We start from the raw sequence: 23,194 nt of genomic DNA, 5'->3' as shown, positions 1-23,194 counted from the left end.
GCAGAGAAAGCATGCAGACGCACTGTCGGTCGCTGCGTTGAGGCTTCGTTCTGTTATGCACCATTTCGTTACACGGACAGACAAGATCATATTTCACATAATTTGTTCTCAGAGATTGCCTGCCTTTCATGAAAAAAAAAAAAACGGTTCGCGGTGGACTCCACTGCGGCGACCGCGTGCAGTGACCGTTCACTGTATACGTATTCGTCAAAGAGATAGCGTCTGTAAACCATTCTGTGCTTTCTTTTTGCCCAGGGTTATTACTTTAACAGTAAAAAAAACTTCTGTCGTTAGGAGAGTATACTTACGGAAGTGTCCAGGAGGGCTCCGGCGTGGTGTTTTTATTGAGCCGCCGACATTCAAACCTATGAGGAGCGCGCCGCGTTATCCTTCATACCACGCTCTTAAAACGGTTGCACCCTTTTGGGTGTATATTTGCCGCACAATAGTAATCGTAATCTATCTTGCTAGCGCTTCCTTCCTTGAAAACGCTGCGCTCGCTACTTTCCTGTCGAGAATGCTCCGTCATGCTAATAACGCGCAAGCCGTTCGTGACTGGGAAGTATACCGGGCTCGCAGCGTTAAATAAAGGAAATGCAGGCGAGACAAATGATGATTATCGTTGTGGGGCAATATAAGCCCCAAAGGGTGTAATCTTTTTGGAGTGTATACACTCTAAAAAATGTTTACACCCTTCGGGTTGTATTTTGTCCCTAAACAATAATCGTAATTTGTCTTGCTCGCATTAATTTTTAGAGTGTATACACTCCAAAAAAATTACACACTCTGGGGCTTATCTTTTCCCACAACGATCATCGTCATTTGTCTTGCCCGCGTTTCCTTTCTTTAGCGATGCGAGCCCGGTACTTCCCAGTCACGAACGGCATGCGCGTTATCAGTGTGACGCAGCATTCTCGACAGGAAAGTAGCGAGCGCTGAGTTTTCGGGAAAGGAAACGCAAGCAAGGCAGATGACGATTATTGTTGTGGGACAAATATACACCCCAAAGGGTGCAACCGTTTTAAGAGCGTACACTCTTAGAAAAATTTACACCCTTTGGGGCTTATCTTGTCCCACAACAATAATCGTCATCCGTCTTGCCCGCGTTTCCTTTCTCTAACGCGGCGAGCCCGGTACTTCCCAGTCACGAACGGCATGCGCGTTATCAGTGTGACGCAGCATTCTCGACAGGAAAGTAACGAGCGCCGAGTTTTCAGGAAAGGAAACGCAAGCAAGGCAGATGACGATTATTGTTGTGGGACAAATTTACACCCCAAAGGGTGCAACAGTTTTAAGAGTGTACACACACAGAGGGTGTAAAAAAAGTTTACACCCTCTGGGTCGTATCTTGCCACACAACGAAAACCATCTGCCTTGATTGCGTTTCCTCTCTTGAAAAAACTCGGCGCTCGCTACTTTCCTGTCGAGAATATTCCGTCATGCTGATAACGCGGAAGCCGTTCGCGACTTGGAAGTACCCGGTTCGCATCCTTAAATCAAGGAAATGCTGGCAAGACAGATGACGACTATTGTTGTGGGACAACATACGACACAAGGGGTGTAAAGCAAAAATTAATATATAAATAAATAACAATAAAGTGGAAGTTTTCTTTTTTTCTTCACAAGTATTTCACACCTGAGATGCCTTCCTTCTTCGTCAGTTGGTGACGCTGTCAGACGGTGACACACGTACAGAATGTCGTTTTAGGTTTCCTTGATGGGACGCCTCGTGGTCTCTCGTGTTTGGCTCTCCGAGCAAAATGAAGAAAGAAAGAAAGGGAGAGAAAAAACACCGTAAAGGTAAAATGTCACAGTAAGAAGGGATGTTTTCCAATGCCCGCAATGGCCACTCTTCCTCAAAGTTTGCCAACGACCAAGCACAAATGCCTTCGCCCAAAAAGAAAAAAAAAAACTTCCCAAACGTGCGTTTGAGTGCGCGAACCGCGTGCTGACCTGTAAAACATGTGTCCGGCGCGCCGAAGCGTGAAATTTTAAAAGCAATTGGAGAATCGGAGCTACTTCGACTCCACCTTCATCTGGTCATGCGAAATGTGCCCGCCTCGACGCTTTCCACGCTTTCCACGCTGACTACAAAGCCCGTCAGATCCCCGCGGGGCTCCCTCTCCAACGCAAGCTCGTCCGGAGCTCGCACGCAGTGCTGAACGAGGACGGCCCCGAAAGCTTGGCCCACACCCCGTGACGTGTCCTTCGTACGGACCCCGTGACCCGCTGACGTTGCCTGGATGACGAACCGACCGGCTCGTGCTGAAGACGGAAGCGGGTTCGAAGCGACAGCAGCACTCTTGGCACGGCCGTTGGCCTCTGCAACGGGCCCGTCTGCGTAACGGCTCGCGGGTGCGGTCTCACGGACCGGCGGCCGAAGTCCTTTCCGAGGATGATCGGCGAAATGTTTGGCGTCGACGGAGCCGGCCGAACCATTTACCTTCGAGTGAGGCAGCACCGGGATCGAGTTTACGGCATCGCGGTCCGTTGCTGCGGTCGAGGGCGCGTGATCGCCGTCAGCAGCAGCAACGTCGGCTGTTGAAGTGATGCAACGCGGAGCTTCGGAAGGATTCGCTGCAACTACAGCGCGCCCAGAAGCGGGGAGGACAGTGCAGCGGGAGTCGGTCGTGGAGGAAGGGCCAGTACTTCTAGCGGTCGACGACGGGACAGAAGTGCCGTTGACAGAAAGGCCGCCGGCGGCGCTAGCGTCGGCGTGCGGCGTTTCCCGCGACGCAGAAGTGGACGGCGGCGCCGCCTCGGCGGGTTCCGGCGGGTGCCACTTGGCCGCGTGCGTGCGGAGGGTGGACGCCTTGGCGAAGCGCTTGGGACAGCGCTGGCAGTGGAACGGCCGGTCGCCGGTGTGGGTCATCATGTGCGCCTTCATGTTGGAGCGCTTGCCGAATCGCTCGTGGCACACGTCGCACTGGTGCGGCCGCTCGCCCGTGTGCATGGTGCGGTGCGACTTCATGTCGCTCGACGTGTAGAAGCGCTTGCCGCAGACGTCGCACGCGTGGTCCTTCTGGCCCAGGTGGATCTTGCGGTGCGCCTTCAGGTTGCTGATGACGGCGAACGCCTTGGGGCACAAGTCGCACTTGTGCGGCCGCTCGCCGGAGTGCGTCAGCATGTGCGTCTTCACGTGACTGGACGAGGAGAACTGTTTGCCGCACACCTGCGGGGTGCACATCAGCGAGGAAAAAAATTATGGAGTTTTACGTGCCAAAACCACTTTCTGATTATGAGGCACGCCGTAGTGGGGGACTCCGGAAATTTTGACCACCTGGGGTTCTTTAACGTGCACCTAAATCTAAGTACACGGGTGTTTTCGCATTTCGCCCCCATCGAAATGCGGCCGCCGTGGCCGGCATTCGATCACGCGACCTCGCGCTCAGCAGCCCAACACCATAGCCACTGAGCAACCACGGCGGGTACATCAGCGAGGAGCGCGGCGACGTAGTTAGTGAATATACGGGCGGGTTGATCGATTATCGAACGTTATCGGCGCTGTTTTATTGAATAATCATTGAAATATCATTGAATATTTGGTCATACCTGGCACAAGGGCCAGGTATGGCCAAAGAGGCGCCAAGGTTATATGGTACGTGAGCTGTCAGTGGTGCACGAACTGTGAATTTCGAAGGTTAGACGTAACACGGCTGTATACAGAGGCCTAAAAACGTTCGCTGAAGAAGTGCGTAAAATGTGTACGCATTAAAATGAGGAAAGTGACGCGTGAAGTTTCCATGACGGGTCGCGCGCCCGGAATCGTCTCCCCTTCGGTCGCCAAGTCCACCGTGTGACTCAAAAGCGCGTAATAATCAAGTGTACGCGGCCAGCGCGCTCTCGAAATTCTATGTACCGCTTAGGGTGCAACGCTGTGCACACAACTAGCACGTCACCAGTGTTTTGCAGAGCGCTGCGCGCGAGAATTCCGTGCACGCCTGTCTGGTGCCAGCGGTGCCAAGACGCGGTGCATTTCGGTAAGCGTCCGCAACCGGGCCAGCCTCTCCAAACGCGTGCGCACTGAGGGATCCATTACGCAGAAGCAGTCGTAGAACGACGCCTCTTCAGGAGAGCTTCTTCAGGCTACCTTGCAAACGTAAAGAACTTGAGCGATGCTACAAGGTAAACGGAACAAGTATTTAATTTCAACAGTTTCGGCCGGTGGACCGCTCTTCATCAGGGTTAACAAGAAACAACACATAAAAACGATATATATATATATATATATATATATATATATATATATATATATATATATATATATATATATATATATATATATATATAATTTCCGCCTTCCCAGCCACCTAATAAGGGCATTTAGGGGTTTGAATAAATAAATAAATAAATAAATAAATAAATATGTAGTTCGGCTTACACCTTCGTTCGGCAACATATCCCGTGTTCCAGTTACTGTTGTCAGCACCTGTCCTCTGGCATAGTACCTAGATTGAGCACAGTCCACTGGGAGTGCAGAGCACTCTCGATTGTGAAAATGAAGCTAAAGGGACTCTAAGAAGAAACGCTAATTCAGTTTAAACGGAAAAAAAGAAGGCATTCTTTGAAAACTGGGTGTGTGTTCGTGTGCGTGTGTTTAATCTCGCGGTAAGAGCTCGTTGATTGCTAAAAGAGAAAACGAAGGTCAAAATTTACTTTCCACTCCGACACTTCAGTGCCGGTATAGGCCCCACATTTGAAAGTTTGTTTTTCGTATTCAGGCCCCGTCGGGGAGCCTCAAATTTTTTTCTAAGCTCGCTAAGTTTAGTGTTTTGCTACTTCAGGATATAATGTAGTCCATATTTTAACTCGAGCACACGTACGCGCCGTGAAAATTAATGATGTCGCAATTAGCTGTTGCGGAAAATTCAAGGCGACGTCGCCACTTGTCTATCGATAACTGTGTAAGCCTCCGCTTATACGGTGATGAATAGTGGCTTTATATTTATTTTATAATTATATTTTATGGGGTGTGAAGTCGGTGTGCTCTATACAAGTAATTTGCAAACGCAGCTGAACTTAATCTCTCTCTCTCACTTTGTGTCCATTTAAAATCTTCGCCAGACAGTTAGTTATGCCCCCGCATGAAGGATTTGCTGCAGTACTGCCTGTGTTCTTACAGTAGAGAAACTTGGCGGGTTTACCACGTTCCAGCATTGTTTCAGCGCAATATTCAATACAGCCGGAATGGCCGGCGGACGGAGAGACGTTATGGTTTCCGCCATGACAGACGATGATCGGCGGCCAAAAAAGACGCGGTCGAAGGATAACGAGGACCCTTCAGCTCCCACGCATGGTATAAGCCGAAACGATTTTTTTTTAATAGCCAAGCTTTCCTTGGACCTTCAAGTTAGCTTTATTTTCATTTTTCTTTCTCGGTTCTTTTCTCCCCTGGAGATAGAATTCGTGATAAGTGAGTTTAGAATTGCCTTACATATGGAAAGAAGTTTTGCGAAGAAGCCTGTTCGTTATCGACATAACTGCACAGCGCAAAAATAAATAAAAGAAAAGACGAAGACCGAAGAAGGAACACAACACAGGCGCTGCCATTTTTTTTTTTTTTCGTTGCGCAAGCATTTCACCAACTCGCCCAAGCTTCCACTCTGTCCCGTTCGTTATAGTCGAGTTACAAACCGTATCACTGCAAAATAATTTACAACCTTAAAAGCAAAAAAAAGGGTGTAAACGTGTCTATAGCTCACACCCTCAGGGTGTGATATATATAACTGACACCCTAAAGGTGCGAGTTATCGACGCATTTACACCGCACTTTAAGGGTGCAAATTATCTTACAGTGCACGTGTGTTGTGTGTTACTCCTAATGAAGGGGAAATCGGGAACGGGTGGATGTCTGGATTTTCCCTTTATTAATCGCTTCTCTCCACCGCGCGGGTTCGCGCAGCAACTATTACGTGTATTACTCTCGTCTTCAAAGAAGATTCCTGCAATTAGAGCCTCTCAAAACTTTTTTTTTTCCTTTCTTCTCTTTTACTGGCAGGCGCGGACGCGACGGCAGCACCACGCCGCATCTTCGTGACGTCACGGCCTCTGCAGCTTTGCCGCCACAGTTCCCTCCCCTCTCTCTCTTTCTCTCTCTCGCTCTCTCTTTCTCTCTCCGACGGAGTGACACACATCCCCCTGGCGCCCGAACGAGCATCGATCGCTCCCGCGTCCCAACTGATGACGACGCGGGAGGCGCGTGTGTGCGCGTGTGTGTGTGTGCGGTCGCGACGCGAACAAGTGTGTGTGTGTCGCAGGCGTCGTTGTGCGCAGCACTCCGCGACGTGCCGTGTATATATATAGATACGTATACATATGGATGGATGGATGGATGGATGGATGTTATGAGCGTCCCCTTTGGAACGGGGCGGTGGCTTGCGCCACCAAGCTCTTGCTACTATGCTGCCTAATATCCTACCTAGGTTAACCAATGAGAAAAAAAAAAACACACTATGAACTACCACGTACAAATTTTCTGATACCCTATTGCGAACTGTGCTTCTGTACGTCTCCGTCCTTTGTCGTTTCCCTACTTTTCTTCCACCAATCCTCCAATCGCCTCTTACTGATGTCTATTGCGGACCTGTTTGCTTTACCACTGCTCCCGCTGAACCCGAGGGCTTCAAGAAGGCCAGTGGTGCATAAATCGACCGCTGGATAGATGTCTTCACATTCTAATAAAATATGCTCCGTCGTTTCCCTAGCTTTACCGCAGCAAGCACATGCTTCTTCTTCCTTCTTATATCTCGCTTTATACGTGCGTGTTCTAAGGCATCCCGATCTGGCTTCGAAAAGTAATGAGCTTCCCTTTGAGTTATCATAAATGGTTTCTTTCCTAATTTCGTTTTTTCCCCTTAAGTAGTTACTCATGGCAGGTTTCTTTTCCATTGCCGCCACCCATGAGATTAATTCAGCCTCTCTGACTTTCCGCTTGACCTTCTTTGTTGCTGTGTTGCCCACCCCACAGGCCGCATACTTGCTGGTAAGCTTCCTAGTTCTTTTCCTCCACTGTGAATCAATGTTTTGCCTGTACAGATACCTGAACACTCTCCCAGCCCATTTACTTTCCTCCATATTTCTCAGCCGTTCTTCATACTCAATTTTACTGCGAGCTTCCCTCACTTCAAAACTAGTCCAGCCCATATCCCCTTGCACAGCTTCATTTGTAGTCTTCCCGTGAGCGCCCAATGCGAGGCGACCCACTGACCTTTGGTTCCCGTCGAGTCCTGATTGTACCCCTGATTTAAAGCAAACAACCGCATTTGCAAAAGTAAGTCCTGGAACCATTACCCCTTTCCACATACCTCGGAGGACCTCGTACCTATTGTATCCCCATAGCGCTCTTTGCTTCATTATGGCTGCATTTCTCTTCCCCTTGACTGTTATGGTTTTTTCCTGTGTTTCCATATATCCGTCGCCTTCGTTTATCCATATACCAAGGTATTTATATTCTGTTACCCGAGGTATTTCTTGGCCCTGTATCTCCACTGTCTGTTCACTGTTTTCATTGAATACAATAACACCTGATTTTCTAACACTAAATTTCAAACCTAAATTGTTGCCTTCCTGTCCACAGATATTAGCCAGACGTTGCCGGTCAGCATATACCTGGCACTCGTGGCGCCGCTCGCCCGTGTGGACGAACATGTGCGAGCGCAGGTTGGAGGAGACGGAGAACTCGCGCAGGCAGATCTCGCACTGGTAGGGCCGCCGGCCGCTGTGCACGACGGCGTGGGTCTTCAGGTGGCTCGAGGTGGCGAACGCCTTGCCGCAGTCGGCGCAGCGGAAGCGGCGCTCGCCCGTGTGCACCACGGCGTGCGCCTTGAGGTTCGACGAGGCGCTGAACTGCTTGCCGCACACCTGCGCGACGAAAGAAAAAATAAGCGGCGCCCGGGGCGGGAGCGCGGGCCTTTCTTTACGTGCAGCAGGTGGAGGGGGGAGGACATGAAAAGAGCAGCGGCTCTCGCAGACACAACCTGGCAGCGCCAACGCGTGTTTCTTCTTTTCTTTCTTTCTCTCTCTCTCTCCTTTCCTTCTTATCTTCCATTTCTGTGTTGCTGTTACATCCCTTCAGAAGAGTAGGCAGGCGTTGTGCCCCTTCCGGTGGCAGTTGCCAGCCTGCTCCTCGCTTTCACTTTCCTGTTAACTGTGTATATGTGTGATTATGTGTATATGTGTATATGTGTTCAAAACAAATAATCTCTCTCTCTCTCTCTCTACCCATCCTCCTCCTCACTTTTTTTTTTTTCTAGAGGAAAAGGTGGATGCGTCAGGTCACAATTTTTTAGCCTCCTACTGCTGCTGCTGCAGCTGCGGCTGTTGCTGTTGAGGTCGCGCTTTCAGTCACGGATATCCAAGGATCAAACAGCTAGTGTGTGAATGCTCGAAACTGTCGAGTAGCGAATCGATTGTCGTCTTATTCGATTCAGTTTTCCGAGTCGAATGGTCACTATTCGTCAACGCGAATATTCTTTCGAATACCCGAAGTTGGGGACCGTGCCCGATAAGACGGGATAATTGGATCGAAGAAGTGCGATAGATTGCATCGTGGCGCGGACATGAAGTAAACGTGAAAGACGAGAAGTATAAGTGTACACTCTTAAGCAAAATTGCACCCTTTTGCCGCACAACGATAATCCTCATCTGTCTCGTCCGCATTTCCTTTCTTTAACGCGGCGAGCCCGGTACTTCCCAGTAACGAATGGCATGCGAGTTAACAGCATGGCGCACCATTCCCGACAGGAAAGTATAGCGGGCGCGGCGTTTTCAACAAAGGAAACGCAAGCAAGGCAGATGACGATTATCGTTGTGTGGCAGAGATACACCCCAAAGGGTATAACTTTGCCTATAAGTGTGTAGCAGTTAGAACAGGCTGCGTCGCTCTGGCAGCCAAATTATTTCCGGCTAAACTACCATCCTTCGCACTCACCGAAGAATCCCGAGTGTACGAACGAATTTCTTATTTGTTCCCTATGCTGCGTTTGTGTTTTTAGTGAACAAGGCTTTCGTGACGTACAATGAGACGACAGGTACTTGCTAGCGTTGCGATTAGCAGCAGGATGCGAACGCCGTCTTGTAATTAAATTATGCGGTTTTACGTGACAAAACCACGACCTGATTATGAGGCACGCCGTAAATTTGGACCACCCGGAGTTCTTTAACGTGACCTGAATCTAAGTACCAAGGTGCTTTCGCATTTCGCCCCCGTCGAAATGCGACCGCCGTGGCCGGGATTCGATCCCGCGACCTCGAGCTTAGCAGCCCAACACCATATAGCCACTACCACGGCGGGTCGCCGTCTTATAGTAATGGTGAAAATGGCCCGTCCAGTATTTGAAAACTATTCTAAATACATTGGATTCGATTTGCATCTGGCAGTATTTGATTTGTATTTGATTCGCGGTCTCACATATTGCCATTAATTCGCACACTGGTACATTGATGTTCACTCGTGCGTATGCCGCTCATTTAACCTGCGCCTATATACCGCACCCGCGTGGTGTAGTTAGTCAACCATCGTGTCAATCAGCTCATTTGTTAGCTAATTAGTCGCTCATCCAGCGAGTCAGTCATGTTAATTGGTTACAGTTACACTCACCGAGGCAGGCAGTCGGCTAACTTAATTGTTTTTTTTTCGCTAATCAGCTAAACGGTTACACATTCAGCCGGTCAGCTAACGACCTGATCAGTCAACTAACATGTTCTTTCGTTTGTTGGCTAATTACTCACTCATAATAGCGAGACTGTCAACTAACGAGCCGATCAGCCAACTAATCTGCCGGTTCGATTGCTGGCTAAATTAGTCACCCAGCGCCAACCAATCGGGCAGTTATACAGTGGATTTACGCACAGAAGCAGCAGCGAAGTTGAGTGGGTTAAAACAACGCACAGAACGACACGCATGTGCAACCACAAGCACGTAACACTGAAAGCACCGCTGCGCCGAGCAGAGTCGGGCTTGTGTTCGCCTCGATTTCTTGTTTTTTGTTTTGCCTCACTGCTTTCGAGAAACTACTGTTAATATTTTCTTCTTCCCTTGAACCACCCGCACGCGATGTGGTCTTGTTACGCACTTTTTTTTTTGCCTCCGAAACCACTACGAGCTATATAGCACGTCGCACGCACCTCCGACCTACTTCGGTCCCCAAACTATACGCGGAGCTGCAGGCGCCGTTAAACCATGTTGCGCCGGTCAAAGCCGGTTTCCGCACGGCTGGATTATCGGCAGCTTCCATTAGCGTCTCTAACGTCACCCGGCGCTCCCTCCCCCCTCCCCCCCCCACGGGACCATGTGACCTCGACATCCCCCGCTGCCGCCTCCACTATCGCGGAGCCTACGCAATGCTGCGCCTGTAGCGAGTGCGTCTCTGTGTGCGTGCGTGCGTGTGTGTGTGGCTGTTCTTAACAGGCTATTTAAACAATCGCCTGCGGCGGAGATATAAAGCTCTTGAGGCGGACCACGCGCTTGAAGAGGCTGACATTGCTCGCATGAGAGGTAGCAAAGATATAATACACAATAACAATAGTAATCCTCGTTTCCTCGAAATAACACGAGCACACATACAAACACACGCACGCACAAGAAAAAAAAAAAACGTGCCACTACGTTGAAAGTTGTGTACCACAAGCAATCGACCAACACAGGCACGTATATAGACTGCGCCCTTTTGTAAGGGTGGGTGCCACACAAGGATTCGCGCGTGATTATAATCGGTGCAGTAGCCCATATACTAACCACTTGGTAATGCATTAGTCAGTAATCAAGTACTATCCGCTAGTCACCTTCTTATTAGGCATTGGATTCGAGCGTAGCTAACGATGCCAAGCAGAGGCGTATAGCCAACGGCGTTGTTCTCGGTGTCAGTACACGGCGTTCAATTTCAAACCTCGATTAAAGAAACCCGATTTTAACACCGTAGAAGTAATCTTCATACGTACTCCCCCCCGCCCCCTTCTCCAATTTATCACTAAATGAAATTATTGGAGCCTTGCGTTATACGTGCCAAAACCACGATACGATTATGAGCCACGCCGTAGTGGGGGACTCAAGATTAATTTTGACCACCTGGCGTTCTTTAATGTGCTCAGGCCAACCCCTCGGGCTTAGCAGAGCAACACCAAAGCCACCACGCCACTACGCCACCACGGCGGGTCTCCCGATTGAACATGCAAACAAACAAAAGAAGTCCCACCTTCACTTTAATGCTCTGATTGTGAATTTTTCGATCGCACGAATGCCGAATTATACGAATATTCGAAGAGGTTCCGAGAAGTTCGTGTGAAAAGGCAGTGAAGAAATCGGCCAGGACCTGGCAAGTGTGTGGTTTCTTGCCCATATGTAAGAGCATGTGCGTGCGCAGGTTGCTGGCCGTGGCGAACGACTTGGAGCAGACGAAACAATAGTGAACTCCAGACGACGCTGAGGAACAGGCGACGGCTGCGGGATGCTGATGCACAAGGTGCGGAGGTACCGCTGGTGGCGCCACCTGTTGGCCGTCTGGCACACCAGTGGCAGCAGCAACCGCCGCAGCGTGGCCCTGGGCGCGCAAACCAAACACTCTTGGAAGTAGCAAGAAAATAACTGGATCCGAGAGGCTCGGTGTCTTGTTAGTTACCAACATATGAAGAAGCAAACAATGGAGCCAGAGAAAGAATACGGGAATGAATTGGTATGTCTAATTAAAATCAAGAAATAATAAACTAGGCAAAGGGAAACAAAGGTAGGCGAAAAGACGACCTGGCCGTGTGTAGGAGCCGGTCCCACGCCTACCGCACGTACAATTATTTGCCAATTAAGGATTAAGACACCGCGGCGATGGTATGCGGCGGCCATCCACCGATCCAATACCTTGGCTATATTTACGTAGGTTATTCCTGGGAGTTTTTGCCAGTGCTGCTCACGACCATGGCGGCGCATGTAGAACATCCTTCTAACCTCAGCAAAATACGAACTCAGTCTGCAGAAAATCCTCCCGTAGGGGCTGAGGTTATGTGTTTAGCGCACAGCGAATCCTGTTCTTTGTGACACTAAGTAAAAAAAAAAAAAGAAGAAAGGCTGCGGCTTAGCTCAGATAACCCTGGATATTCAAAGCGAAAGATTGGTGTAGTCTGGTTAAGTCTTGGTTTCACTTGGTTAACCTTTGGTTTAGCAGTCATTATTATAATCAGGTATACAATCATCCCCAAAGGGAAATGCCTAAATGTCTCTGCCGAAGTTTTGTACACCGATCTGTTGTACATGAAGTGGATACTTGGCTCAATTCTGCCAAATATGTCTAGAGTTGGGGACAGGCGGGCACTGTCTTATGACCTATCATTTATGTTCGTCATACACCCTTCTCATACTATGCCAATTTTGGTACATACGAAGTTAACGAAACGGTCACGAGAGCACCAAGATGTAGGCGGTTACATAGAAATAGAGTGGCAAAGTGCAAACGTTTGCGAAGAAATGCTGCGCATTTTAAATCTATTCCCCCAAAGGGAAATGCCTCAGTGTCTCTGCCGAAGTTTCGTGCACCAATGTGTTGTAAGACTACGTTGAAGTGGGCAGCTGGTTCTGCTTTTCAGGACTTGCGTGTATGGGACTGTGTTTGGAGCCAATCGTTGCGGTAGGGCCACGAGATACCAATTTATATAACCTACATAGCTTCTGTAGGTACCTACGTAGATTATTTTACAATATTCTTTAAAATATTATTATTCTCCACATAGCAGTTATGGGGCGCAACTAAGTTGTTCACCAAGCATAAACCTTTTATATAATTTATGTACCGCACATATCCCTAATACAAAATAAAATAAAATAATGCTCAGTCAAACGCTACCGGCAAACACTGTCGAATCATTACGCTTTCATTTTATGCGAAGCATACTAGCCGCACAACCACGCTCTTCCTTGCTGCGCCGCGTGCGGCCGCGTAGCTACCATATGACGTCATAACAGCTGCAAAAGCGGAGGCTCGACTCGTGCGCTCGCTTGCGGCCGCGTAGCTACATAGCCGGGTCTCAGCTCGTGCGCTCGCCTGCGGTCGCACAGATGGTACTGCGGCCTAACTCCCGCTCCTCCCGCTAGGGCACTGACGTCACAACAGCTGCAAGCCGATAATTGAAAACTATAAGCTTCAGCGTAGAACTGTCCCCCCCCCCCCCTTTTTTTTTCTTTATTGCCTGTTTGCAGCACAAACCAAGAACACATTCAAACGCTAAAACATGTCAACCACACTTTGGCTAACATTATATATTAAAATCGCTTCAGCTTGATCAGTTCATCAAGAATAGCCACCCACTCGGGAGGCTCACTTTGGGCACGATATATTTCCCGAATATACGCGACACTTTCGATGAAGTTTATTCTCGCCGGACGGGCATCGACATCGGAATGTCGCACTGCCCCCTCCGGACAAGGAGCTCGGAAATAGAGAGGCGAGAGCTTGGCGCAGACTGCAAGCAGGGAACTACATAAATCCAGTATGGGCGTCACACGTACTGAAAGACGACGATATAGACGATAAATGTAAGAGATGCGGGGAGAGGGGGACCCTCGACCATATAATCTGGCAATGCGTAGACTCCCCAGGTGTCAAGGAAGGAGTAAATAGTAGAGAAGCCTGGGACACCCTTCTGCAAAGCGCGGACCCCGCCATGCAGAGGAGAGCCATCCATCTGGCGGCAGAGGCCGCGAAGAGTCAACAACTCTTTGCCTGCATCTAGTCGCGGAGACTCCCACCCCTGTCCCTAGGCCTGCGCGCCAGGGACAGGGAGTAGGGAGTCTCCTTCTCTGATGGAAATAAAAGTTTTTGGAACGGAACGGAAGCCGGGCTCAACTCTTGCGCTCGCCTGCGGTCGCACAGCCGGTGCTGCGGCCTAACTCCCGTTCCTCCCGCTAGGGCACTGGCGTCATAACAGCTGTATAAAAGAGCGGCGCGCTCTCGTCGAGGCCAGTTGTATAGCGCGATGGCGGGGAAGGAAAGGGCCGCTCGTCAGACCGCAAAGCGCAAGTTACAAAGAGCCACGGAAACAGCCGAAGAACGAGAAGTTCGGCTTGCCAAGCGACGTGCACAGTACGCGGCTAAACAGCAGCGTTCCTCCACAGAGTCCGAGGTAAAGGATGAGGTTGCGAGTGTATCTGGGAGTACTTCTACTCGCTCGGAGCGGCGAAATGCAACTAAATATAAAGGCTAGTATGCTTCGCATCCTGGGCTTAACCTTAGCTAAGCCACAGCCATTTTTTGCGTTAGGTCGTATAAAGCGCTTATTTATTTTGTTCTTTTATTGATTTGCCCACTTTGTAGGTATTCGTCGGACGAAAAATGTGGGCAAACTTTGTAGCAGGAGCCGTCGAATAAAACGTCATAATTTTTGTTTCCGATCTACTTCCACCAAACAGGCACTGATAAATATTTTGCAGCCGTACATTATGTTTACAGCAGGAGGGAGCATAGTAAGGAAAAAAAATTGGCTGCGGCTTAGCTCAGCCAACGCTGGATATGCAAAGCGAAAGCTTGGTTTAGTTTGGTTAAGTCTTGGTTTCACTTGGTTAACCTTTGATGTAGCTGTAATTATTATATTAGGTAAACAATCATCGTTAAGCCAGGTATGACGGCTGTGCCCAGGTCGGTGGCTAGACATGACCGTGATTAGGCTTGGGTAGACACGCATCGTTCTACGGTGCGACGCCTGTTGTGTCGCAGGGGAAGCGCAAGTGCAAAGACGACCTGGCCGTGTGTAGGAGCCGGTCCCACGCCTACCGCACGTACAATTCTTTGCCAATTAAGGATTGAGATTAAGATAGATTAGATTAAGTGCAAACGCATGCAAAGAGACGCCGCGAACATGCGCAGCGTCGAAGCACAAACGGACAGGGCGCGGACGAGGTCGCTACGTTGATCTACGCGTGCTGCAGTGAAGCAGGTCGCCGGGCCACAGAACACCTATATGGCCGGGCGATATCCGCGGGGTGGTCAGCAGGGTTGCCAGATTGGTCTATTAATGGCCGAATTGGGCTGCTTTTTAGGCTGGTTGGCGTCGAAAATTCCGAGTTGGCTGCATGGCTACACTTGGGCTATTCTTGTCTTAAGGACTCCCGAGGACCACGTCAACACTGACAAAATTCGGGAACGCCGCCTTATGAAAACTCAACGCTCATGGCTGCTACAAAGATATGTAGGCGATCTCGAAGGCTGTGTTTTCAGGCAATGTCGGCGCTGCGAGGATGGAGTTAAGTCATTGCTGCCACGTTTATACGTCATTCCAGCGCTAGGCTCTCTTGTTGTTTTGGGCTTGGCGCCATCTGCTGCCGCTTCACGCGTGATTCAGTAAGAACAACTGTGGGTCTGACAGCTGTCCAGTACGTGTTACGTGCGGGCTGCTTGCTATACAGCATGTCTATTATGCGGAGTTACACAACAGCCGAAGCATACGTACGCATGTCGTGGCGCGTCATTTTCGCCCGTGGTCCTTCAGTGTTTACGATGTGTATCTCGAAGCCCATTACTTGGTTTGCCTGCCGATCACGGCGTTATTTATTTACCCAATAACTGTACGAAAAAATCCGCAACTTGCTTTAAGCGAGAAACGCGGGGGTTCGAGTTTTTATGTACAGTGCGCACCACACTTGTGTAGAGCGTAGACCAGTGCCGTACCTAAAGGCTGGGCTCGAGATAAGAGGTGTCTGGGCACGCAGCGGCCGAGGCATCTAATCTCGGGCCCAGTCACTACCGTTAGAGGCCGCTGGCTGCCTCCGGAGCGGCCCGGCGGCCGCCTTTCCTGCGCTCTACACAAGGGTGAACCGCACTGTACATGCTCAGCGAAGCGCAGTGGTCTTGACTGTCGATCAAAACAAAATATTTTGCTCTGTAGCATCACCAAGCTTAGTTGACATCTTAGTTGAAATAAAGAAAAAGAAATGGGCCTGGGCAGGGTATGTAATGAGGAGGGAAGATAACCGGTGGTCATTAAGTGTTACGGACTGGATTCCAAGGGAAGGGAAGTGTAGCAGGGGACGGCAGAAAGTTAGGTGGACAGATGCGAATAAGAAGTTTGCAGGGACAACATGGCCGGAATCAGCACATGACCGGGGTAGTTGGAGAAGTATGGGAGAGGCATTTGCCCTGCAGTGGGCGTAAACAGGCTGCTGCTGCTGCTGCTGATGATGATGATGATGATGACGATGATGACCAAGCATCTTCATGTTGTGGGCTAGCATCAGGAATGCAAAAAAAAAAACAGTGCCGGAAATCCAATGTTCCGCTTGCTGTCTGAGCTTGCTTTGTCCCTATATACTCGGGCAGCCTCTTTCGAACGCAGCTGTCGAAAGCGTGTTGTTCAGTCAGGCTTCGTTGACAAAGGATGATCTGCGAAACCTCATGTAGAATGGGGCACTGCGTTAAGTTTGGTCTCGCCGAGAGTGGGGACTGCAGCAAAGATTTTCGGCCAGGCGAAGAATTTCTGTCGCGTTTCAACTCTGCAGTTCTATGTGGTATAAGTGGCAGTGGGCGTTAACTCGAATGGGGCTAGATTCTACATTTTATTCATTTGCGTAAATCCCCAGTGTGAGAACTATCAAGCGGGACTTTACGCAATGTTTTTCTTTTCCGTTCTTTGTTTTAGTTAAGCGGCTTTGTATTACGTGAAAGTTGTGATTGATTGATTGGACTTTTTGAACGTTGCATACTATTACAATGGTAATCTCTCTAAACACACGAAAGGGATGTTCGTCAACAGTGAAGATGGTTAGGTGATTGCTCACCAAAGGTCGGCGAGTGACTGCCTTGTCAACGTCAGGACGACAACTCGTTGATTTTCATACCGTATTCATGCGACAATGCTTTCCCGTTTAAACTGTGTGCGTATGCGAGTATTTGCGATTATGCCTTACTTTCTGCATGCACGTACTTTATGACCATTGTAATTCCTCTTTGTTCGTCTTACTATTCATTACACTGTACTTCGCTGACGCGTATTTTCGAGGTGTGATGAAAAAAAAAACTACGTTCGATATACCTAATAGGTGTTTGCGGTATTGTTGCGTCCATATTTTACTATTTTTGCTCACATCGCAGTCGCGGTGGTTGGGAAAGGAGTTCTTGCGAGTTTGTAGAGACATATAATGTTCTACTGACTGCCTATTCTGATGTGCAGTGCTTGAATTCGTTAGACGAAGGGGTTTACGCTGTACTTCATGACAGCCGAGCGCGACCCATATATATTATGTTCCCTGTAGTGGAATCACATTTCTTTCTTTTTTAATCGCAATCAAAGTAAGGTACGCAGCCCCCCTCGCAAAATTTGGCAGCACACGCATTTGTGCCTGCATGCACAGGAACTTACGTATGCGTTTTTATATATTCCACGCATCTTGCCAGCGAATCCCTGTTTAAACATCGCACAGTTTAACTCTTTTTCGATACTAATACCACCTGGATTATTGCCAGCGCCGTAATCCATCAGGTGGCATTTAAGACTGTAAAGTTTAATTCACATCTTCTGTTATGGGCTAGCAGGTCGCTCTGTTTCTTCCCACTCAAAGGCGAATTGCTGTCATAACTGCCGCTTGTTCGCTCGAGGAAAACGCGAGAAGGTTTCGAGTTTTCTCGAGACTCCAGTGTGCCTCTACGCGGCAGCTTTTGCTAACTCAACGTCTAGCTGCTTTCGAGTAAAAAATGGAAAACTGAGAGATTAAGAGAGAGAGCGGGAAAGAAATAACATGCTTATTTTATAAATCACGCCTATAGGAAAGGCATCCCTATTTTAATGCCTTGAGTACGGGCCGCCTCTTGGGCACTCGATCGTGACCAGCCGAATCTGATCCTCAAGGTTGAAGCTGGCAATATTTTGCCCGACTTTTTTAGAAACACGCCTCGGGTAAAGTGAGGCATGAACTAGAGTTAGCTCAGAACATGTCTCAGCAAGTACCGATAACGTCATGAGTAAATCGGGAAAATAAAAGTATTCGATTCATTGCAACAGTAAACGGTGTCTAAATCCACGTCTGAGTGGCAGCAAAACTTTGGTGGCAACTCTCACTAGAATTATTTACACAGACCTTCAAGCCGGTGTTGTACTGGGCGCATGCGGCGGAAGTAGTTTTAGAGCCGGAAAAATCTACCCCATCTGTAAGACATCTGCAGAACATCATCAAACGTTTTGGATATATGTTTTTGGCTACTTTTCGCTCACGAAAGATTTGGGTGTGGCCATTTTTGGGCTACATTTTGAGATCATTTGGCTATTTTTTGCTGGAACCGTCTGGCAACCCTGGTGGTCAGACACCGCCTGGCGACGATGGCTCAAAACCTTCCGCCCCCGAGCAATGCTCAGGGAAACGGCCAGGCCTCTATGGCCGAGCCATAGAATAAAGAACCAACTTGCCAAGCTCGCACTGACTAGGCGAGCGTGGCGTTCCTCATAGCTAGGCGCGGCGCGAGTCACGTGGTCAGGCGGCGACCCAGCTGCGGAGTGCGCATGCGCCAAGCCGGCGGCAGCGGTGGAGCTCGGCGCGGTGCGTTGCCAAGACTACGGCGCAGCCGACGTCAAATGAAGGTAAAATAGCTGGCGACGGCGAAACTCGGATCGACGCGGTAAGTAAAGCTTTCGCTTAAAAAAAAAAGAAAACTGAGTGAATTCGGTAACGAGAAGCCGCGTTCAGATGGTTCAGCGCGAGAATACGACCAACTACTACGCACGCGCTCATGTGTGTGTCTTTGACGAACACACACTAACGGATTATCTTTGAAAAAAAAAAAGAGAAACTCCAGTTGGAGAATCCGAACTCCCATCCTGCTGCCACTACGCGCGTCTTGGGCAGGAAAAAGGAAACGGTCGGGCAGGAAAAAGGAAAGCGAGACGGTGAAGATCGACACGCGTGGTGCCACAATCACGAAAGCGGTATCAACTCGCCGTACTGTATAGTTTATTTTTATAATTTTTTTCCGCTTCATAAAAATTCATGTCATCGGATGCAAGAGGCGAGACGGCACGCCGTATATCCCACCTGCATGTGTTCCTCGGCTTCGCGGTGGTCCAGGAACAGACGACAGCAGACGGGGCATTGATGCGTGACCAACGCAGGCAGCAGGTGGCGCTGCTGCTGCTGCTGCTGCTCGCATCCTGCTGGCTTCCGTTCAAGGCACCGTGGTTCAAGGCCACTGCCGCCGGCAGCTGCCGCCACCGTCGTAGCCGCGCCGCCGCTACCGTTGTATTCGTCGAAACGCGCAGCGGTGACAAGGTTGCCGCTCCGGATCGGCTGACCTGGTTGACCGGCTGGCCGCGAGGTGGTGGGCACTCCGGTGACCCCAGCCGCGAATGCGAGGGAGCGGCTGGGATGTCGCGTCTCCATTTCTGCGCGCTGACTGGTCTATCTTCGGTACTGGCTTTTGGGGGAGAGTAGTGTACCGCCACGGCCGCTCGATGCCGGGCCGTGGTACAACACATACTATAAGACTTTCTAACGCTCTTGATACTCGTACGGCAGCGAGAGAGATAAACGCAGCACTGTACTCAACGCAGCACTGTACGAATTTTAGCACCGCGTGTACGCAAAATCGCGGATTCGTGTATGTATCATTAAATCATCAAGCAGGAAGTCCTGGAGCGTTAAAGGGCACTGCACATAGGGATATTATGTTACCGTGCATACTAGTAAACAAAGTACACTTCTGAAACAGGAGAACGGCTGCTCTCATCCGTGAGTGCATGGCAAGCCAGAAGTACGCAATAACAAAAGACAGGTGGCGACGCCGTCGTGAATTTTCCGCACCACATCGCTGTGACGTCATACATTTTAACGGCTTCAGCGCTTGAGCTGGGACATCATAGTTTATCGGCAAACATAGACTATTGAGCACATCCGGAAGAAGCCAATGACCTATATCTAGAAGTTCCGGGAACTTTTCTTGCGCCAAAGCGGCCCAAGCACGACAAATTACTTTGAAATCAGTGACGTCATCAACAGTGGTTGAACAAGGCGTGTCTCAGATTGGAGTCAACGTTTGGACAAGGCAAAGAGAGTTGTCTTAGTCAATTTAGGCAAGAAATGCTTTAGTCAGGGCAAAGTACGCTGCATGCTGACTATAGTTTCGAAATATAGTTTCGAAACATTTCATTTTTAGCGGGAAATAAGTCACTAAGTTATGATAATTATTAGAATTTCGTGTTTTTAATGTTTTAGTTGTTCCCAAGTACATTCCTTGTTATAATAAGCTATATTAAGATGGTGAGTCTATGCATAGTCGGATTGCGAAAAGGAAAAAGAACAACCCCCGCTTTTCTAAAACGGAATATTATCTCATGATTGCTACTCGTCTAAAAAAAGCAGTTTTGACGCAACAAGATGGCTCACTGATAACTGTAACTTGTTTTTAGAGCATAGGTCTTTAGATGAGCACTTTCCGGACCTACTATCTGTCTTGTGTGCATTTGCTTTCTTGATTTCTTTAACACGAACACGTTGTTCGCAACTTTCCTCTACACAACCTTGTCCCGCTGATACCCGCACGCCTTTCGTGACCTGAAAGTTTGGCGCGCGGGAAGATATAGGAAACAAACGCAAGACAGATGATTATTGTTTGGGGACACGACAAGTCCCCAAAGGTGCAAATCTTTGTTATATTGTATGAACAAAATGGTGTAAACTTTTACCTCATTTTTTGAGTGCTGTCGTAGTGCTCTACGAGGAAAAAGCGCGCTTCCTGGTGACAAAAAAAAAGGTGAACATCACTCCATCCCAAGTATAATACTGCATAGTATAATACTGGGCTGCATAGTATATAATACGACGATGTAACGCGGCATGTCTGTATCCACGCCTTTCTCGAGCTAAGGAAAAAAAAAAGAAGTTACGCCATCCACCGGTGGGTGTTACAAACTGCCGTCCAGAAAACGAAAATACCGTTGATCCAGAGACAACCCTCGCGGTTTCCACTCGCGAGCCCCGAAGGTGCTCGTCTGCAACCGCGCCTATACATATGGGAGGCAAAAGGCGCAGTGACGAAACCAAAGGATGGCGACGTAAAACAGACCGATGGTCAAGTGTATGTAGGCCCGCATTTTTACGCACAGCGCTGTGAGACAATCGATTGACGGCGCAGTACATAATACAGCGAGAAGAAGATAAACATCCGCGACGCGATCTAAATTATAGCGCCACGGAGAAGAGGACAGCGGATATTCGCGAAGGCGCTATAGCTCAAGTATACGCAGCCTTCTGCAGCGAAGGCGGCAGTGCGTCGCGAAAACGCGAGGGAGACGGTGAACGTTGTAATGGTGATGTTGCTTACCGACCGCCTGAGGGAAGCGCAGCAGACCTGTGCTGACGATGGTGCTCTTGGTCGCGGTCAGGAGAAGAAAGAATAAAAGCGCGTGTCGGGAGCATAGCGCGCACACCTCTTCAGTCTCTTCGTCCAACCTAGCTTTTTTTTTTATTTCTTATCTTTTCTTGATTATTATTGTTATTTTTATTATTATCTTATACCCGGTTTTCATCTGATTATTTCCTTTTTTCTCCAAACACAAAACGTTTACTTTTAAACTCACACGCCCAAATTGTTAACTCCCTTGTTATCATTATTATTTTTAGGCACCTAATTAAACCGCCCGATTCTTGGCCAATCCCCCACTGTGGGTATGTGCCACGGCCACTAAGGACAACAACAACATCAACAACAACAACTCTTCGTCACAACCACGCGCAATGGAAACATTGAATACTTGTCCGTTTTCTCTGGAAGGAATTTTCAGAGGCCCTTTGAATGGGTTCATGTACTCCTCTCTATTGTACATGCATAAAAAGCTATAGCTATATCGCCTAAAACATATCGGACGACTTGATACAATTGAAGGCTATGCAGGCCTGATTAGTCGGCCCATTGGTTGATTGACCTATTGAGCAAGAGAAGGGCCAGGCCGCAGCAGGCACGGTCACGAACCCAGGCGAGATTTGCAAAGCTTCACCTTTAAAGAAGTCACAGTTTCGCCCGACAGGCGGAGCATCGATTGCGATAGCAATAAAGACAGCTATACGGAGTAAGTTTAGTCGTTTGATCAGCTGCATAAGCTGCTGCAAACACTTGCTTACTAACTAAATTAACAAGCACGTTGTAACGCGCGCGCAGGCAAACAAGGACACTCGCTGTCATAACGCTGGCGTGATGATCGAAGAGCGGCAGCAGCGGCGAGCGAATTCCCCCCTTCGCGCTGCCTCTCGTTTCAACGCGAACTGGGCGCGCGAGAACATAGCGCGCACGAAACCATCAGCTATCTAAGGCCGGCTGGCCTTCGAACCCAGCGCAAATAGTCTGCAAGAAAGGACGCGCGCGGCCGTGCTCAGCCACCGCGGTTGGAGTAGAAGATAGGATGCGCACTTACTGAAGCACTTATCAGTCTCTCTCTCTCTCTCTCTCCCCCATACCCACACACTTTTTCGCGTGCTAAGAGCCGCGAACCCTCAACGCCTTCCTCCCTTGTGAGCACGAGAAGGCACCGCCACGTCAATCCTTCTCGGGTCACCCTCGCAAGCTCTCGTTCGCAATTTTCGGTGAGCAGTTTATTTTAGAGAAACGAGATGGCGCTTTCGTCGGCCCGCCACACGTAGCCTCAGCGACAGCGCAGGAATACGAAACCGCTACCGCTTCCACCTTGCTTCTGTGCGATCAGCTGCCGGAAATGCAGCTGAGTTTTCGCTAACGCACTGTGATTCAATCGTGCTGGATTGAATCATGTGGATTGAAGACGTCTGCAGCAGTTGGTTGCAAAAATAGTGGCTGGTATATTAAGGAATGGAATGAACCTGTGCGGCCAAGTTCGCGGGCCGTCGCTGCAACTGTCCGCACGTGTCACTGGCACTTCGATACGTACAGCTTTCGTCGAGTATACCAATCCGCCAGCGTTGTATCGCTAACCTTAAAGGAAAGTGCTTCAGCGCCGGAAAGTCGGCAAGAGTGAGTACCACTCGTTAAGCAATTTTCCAATCGCAACGCGTCCTTTCAGTTCCGATGTTGCGCGACTACAAAATTGCTGTTTCGATCAAGAATATAACTGTATGATAGAAACTCGCCTCTTCCTGCTGATCTTCTTTCCGTTCCTATAGGCAATACGCATCATGCTTCATACGGTAGCCTGCCCAAATGTCGTAACGTTTATGGCGAAACACTAATAGAATTTAGCGGAACTAAAATTTGGAAATGATCCCCCTTGA

At 49.0% G+C, this 23,194-nt stretch overlaps 2 protein-coding genes across 8 annotated transcripts in view; one reads left to right on the top strand and one right to left on the bottom strand.

Annotated features, from left to right (window-relative positions):
* Window positions 1-1,580: 1,580 nt before the first annotated feature.
* On the bottom strand, window positions 1,581-21,405 carry LOC139056193 (uncharacterized). 7 transcript variants are annotated; one of them, XM_070534210.1, is made up of 5 exons: window positions 21,279-21,404; window positions 18,995-19,373; window positions 11,310-11,537; window positions 7,609-7,860; window positions 1,581-3,172 (listed from the first exon to the last, which is right to left on the bottom strand). In XM_070534210.1, exons 2-5 carry the CDS (start codon window positions 19,337-19,339, stop codon window positions 2,033-2,035), a joined length of 1,965 nt encoding a protein of 654 aa, XP_070390311.1. In that variant the 5' UTR covers window positions 19,340-19,373; window positions 21,279-21,404; the 3' UTR covers window positions 1,581-2,032. The 7 variants fall into 7 exon arrangements, with proteins under 7 accessions (XP_070390311.1, XP_070390309.1, XP_070390312.1 ...); XM_070534208.1 differs by having other exon boundaries at window positions 18,995-19,352; XM_070534211.1 differs by having other exon boundaries at window positions 18,995-19,406; window positions 21,279-21,390.
* The window catches only part of loj (logjam), a 30,065-nt gene continuing 20,694 nt past the window's right edge, over window positions 13,824-23,194 (top strand). The window contains exon 1 of the mRNA XM_070534219.1: window positions 13,824-14,103. Within this exon, the coding sequence (XP_070390320.1) occupies window positions 13,957-14,103 (147 nt within the window). The 5' untranslated portion in view covers window positions 13,824-13,956. The remainder of the gene's footprint in view (window positions 14,104-23,194) is intronic.

Source organism: Dermacentor albipictus, chromosome 2, assembly GCF_038994185.2.
Source record: "Dermacentor albipictus isolate Rhodes 1998 colony chromosome 2, USDA_Dalb.pri_finalv2, whole genome shotgun sequence".
NCBI lineage: Eukaryota > Metazoa > Arthropoda > Arachnida > Ixodida > Ixodidae > Dermacentor > Dermacentor albipictus.
Note: the sequence above shows the minus strand (reverse complement) of the source record. Positions and strands in the feature narration are given on the sequence as shown.

What these genes read in the sequence shown, in the direction of transcription:
- LOC139056193 (XM_070534208.1), bottom strand. Translation starts at nt 21,373, where the DNA reads ATGCTCCCGACACGCGCTTTTATTCTTTCTTCTCCTGACCGCGACCAA. An exon ending in AAGCCGAGGAACACATGCAG is followed by an intron (nt 11,538 to 18,994) that starts GTGGGATATACG and finishes TTGCGCGCCCAG; the next exon opens with GGCCACGCTGCGGCGGTTGC. An exon ending in AGCGGCGCCACGAGTGCCAG is followed by an intron (nt 3,173 to 7,608) that starts GTATATGCTGAC and finishes TGCACCCCGCAG; the next exon opens with GTGTGCGGCAAACAGTTCTC.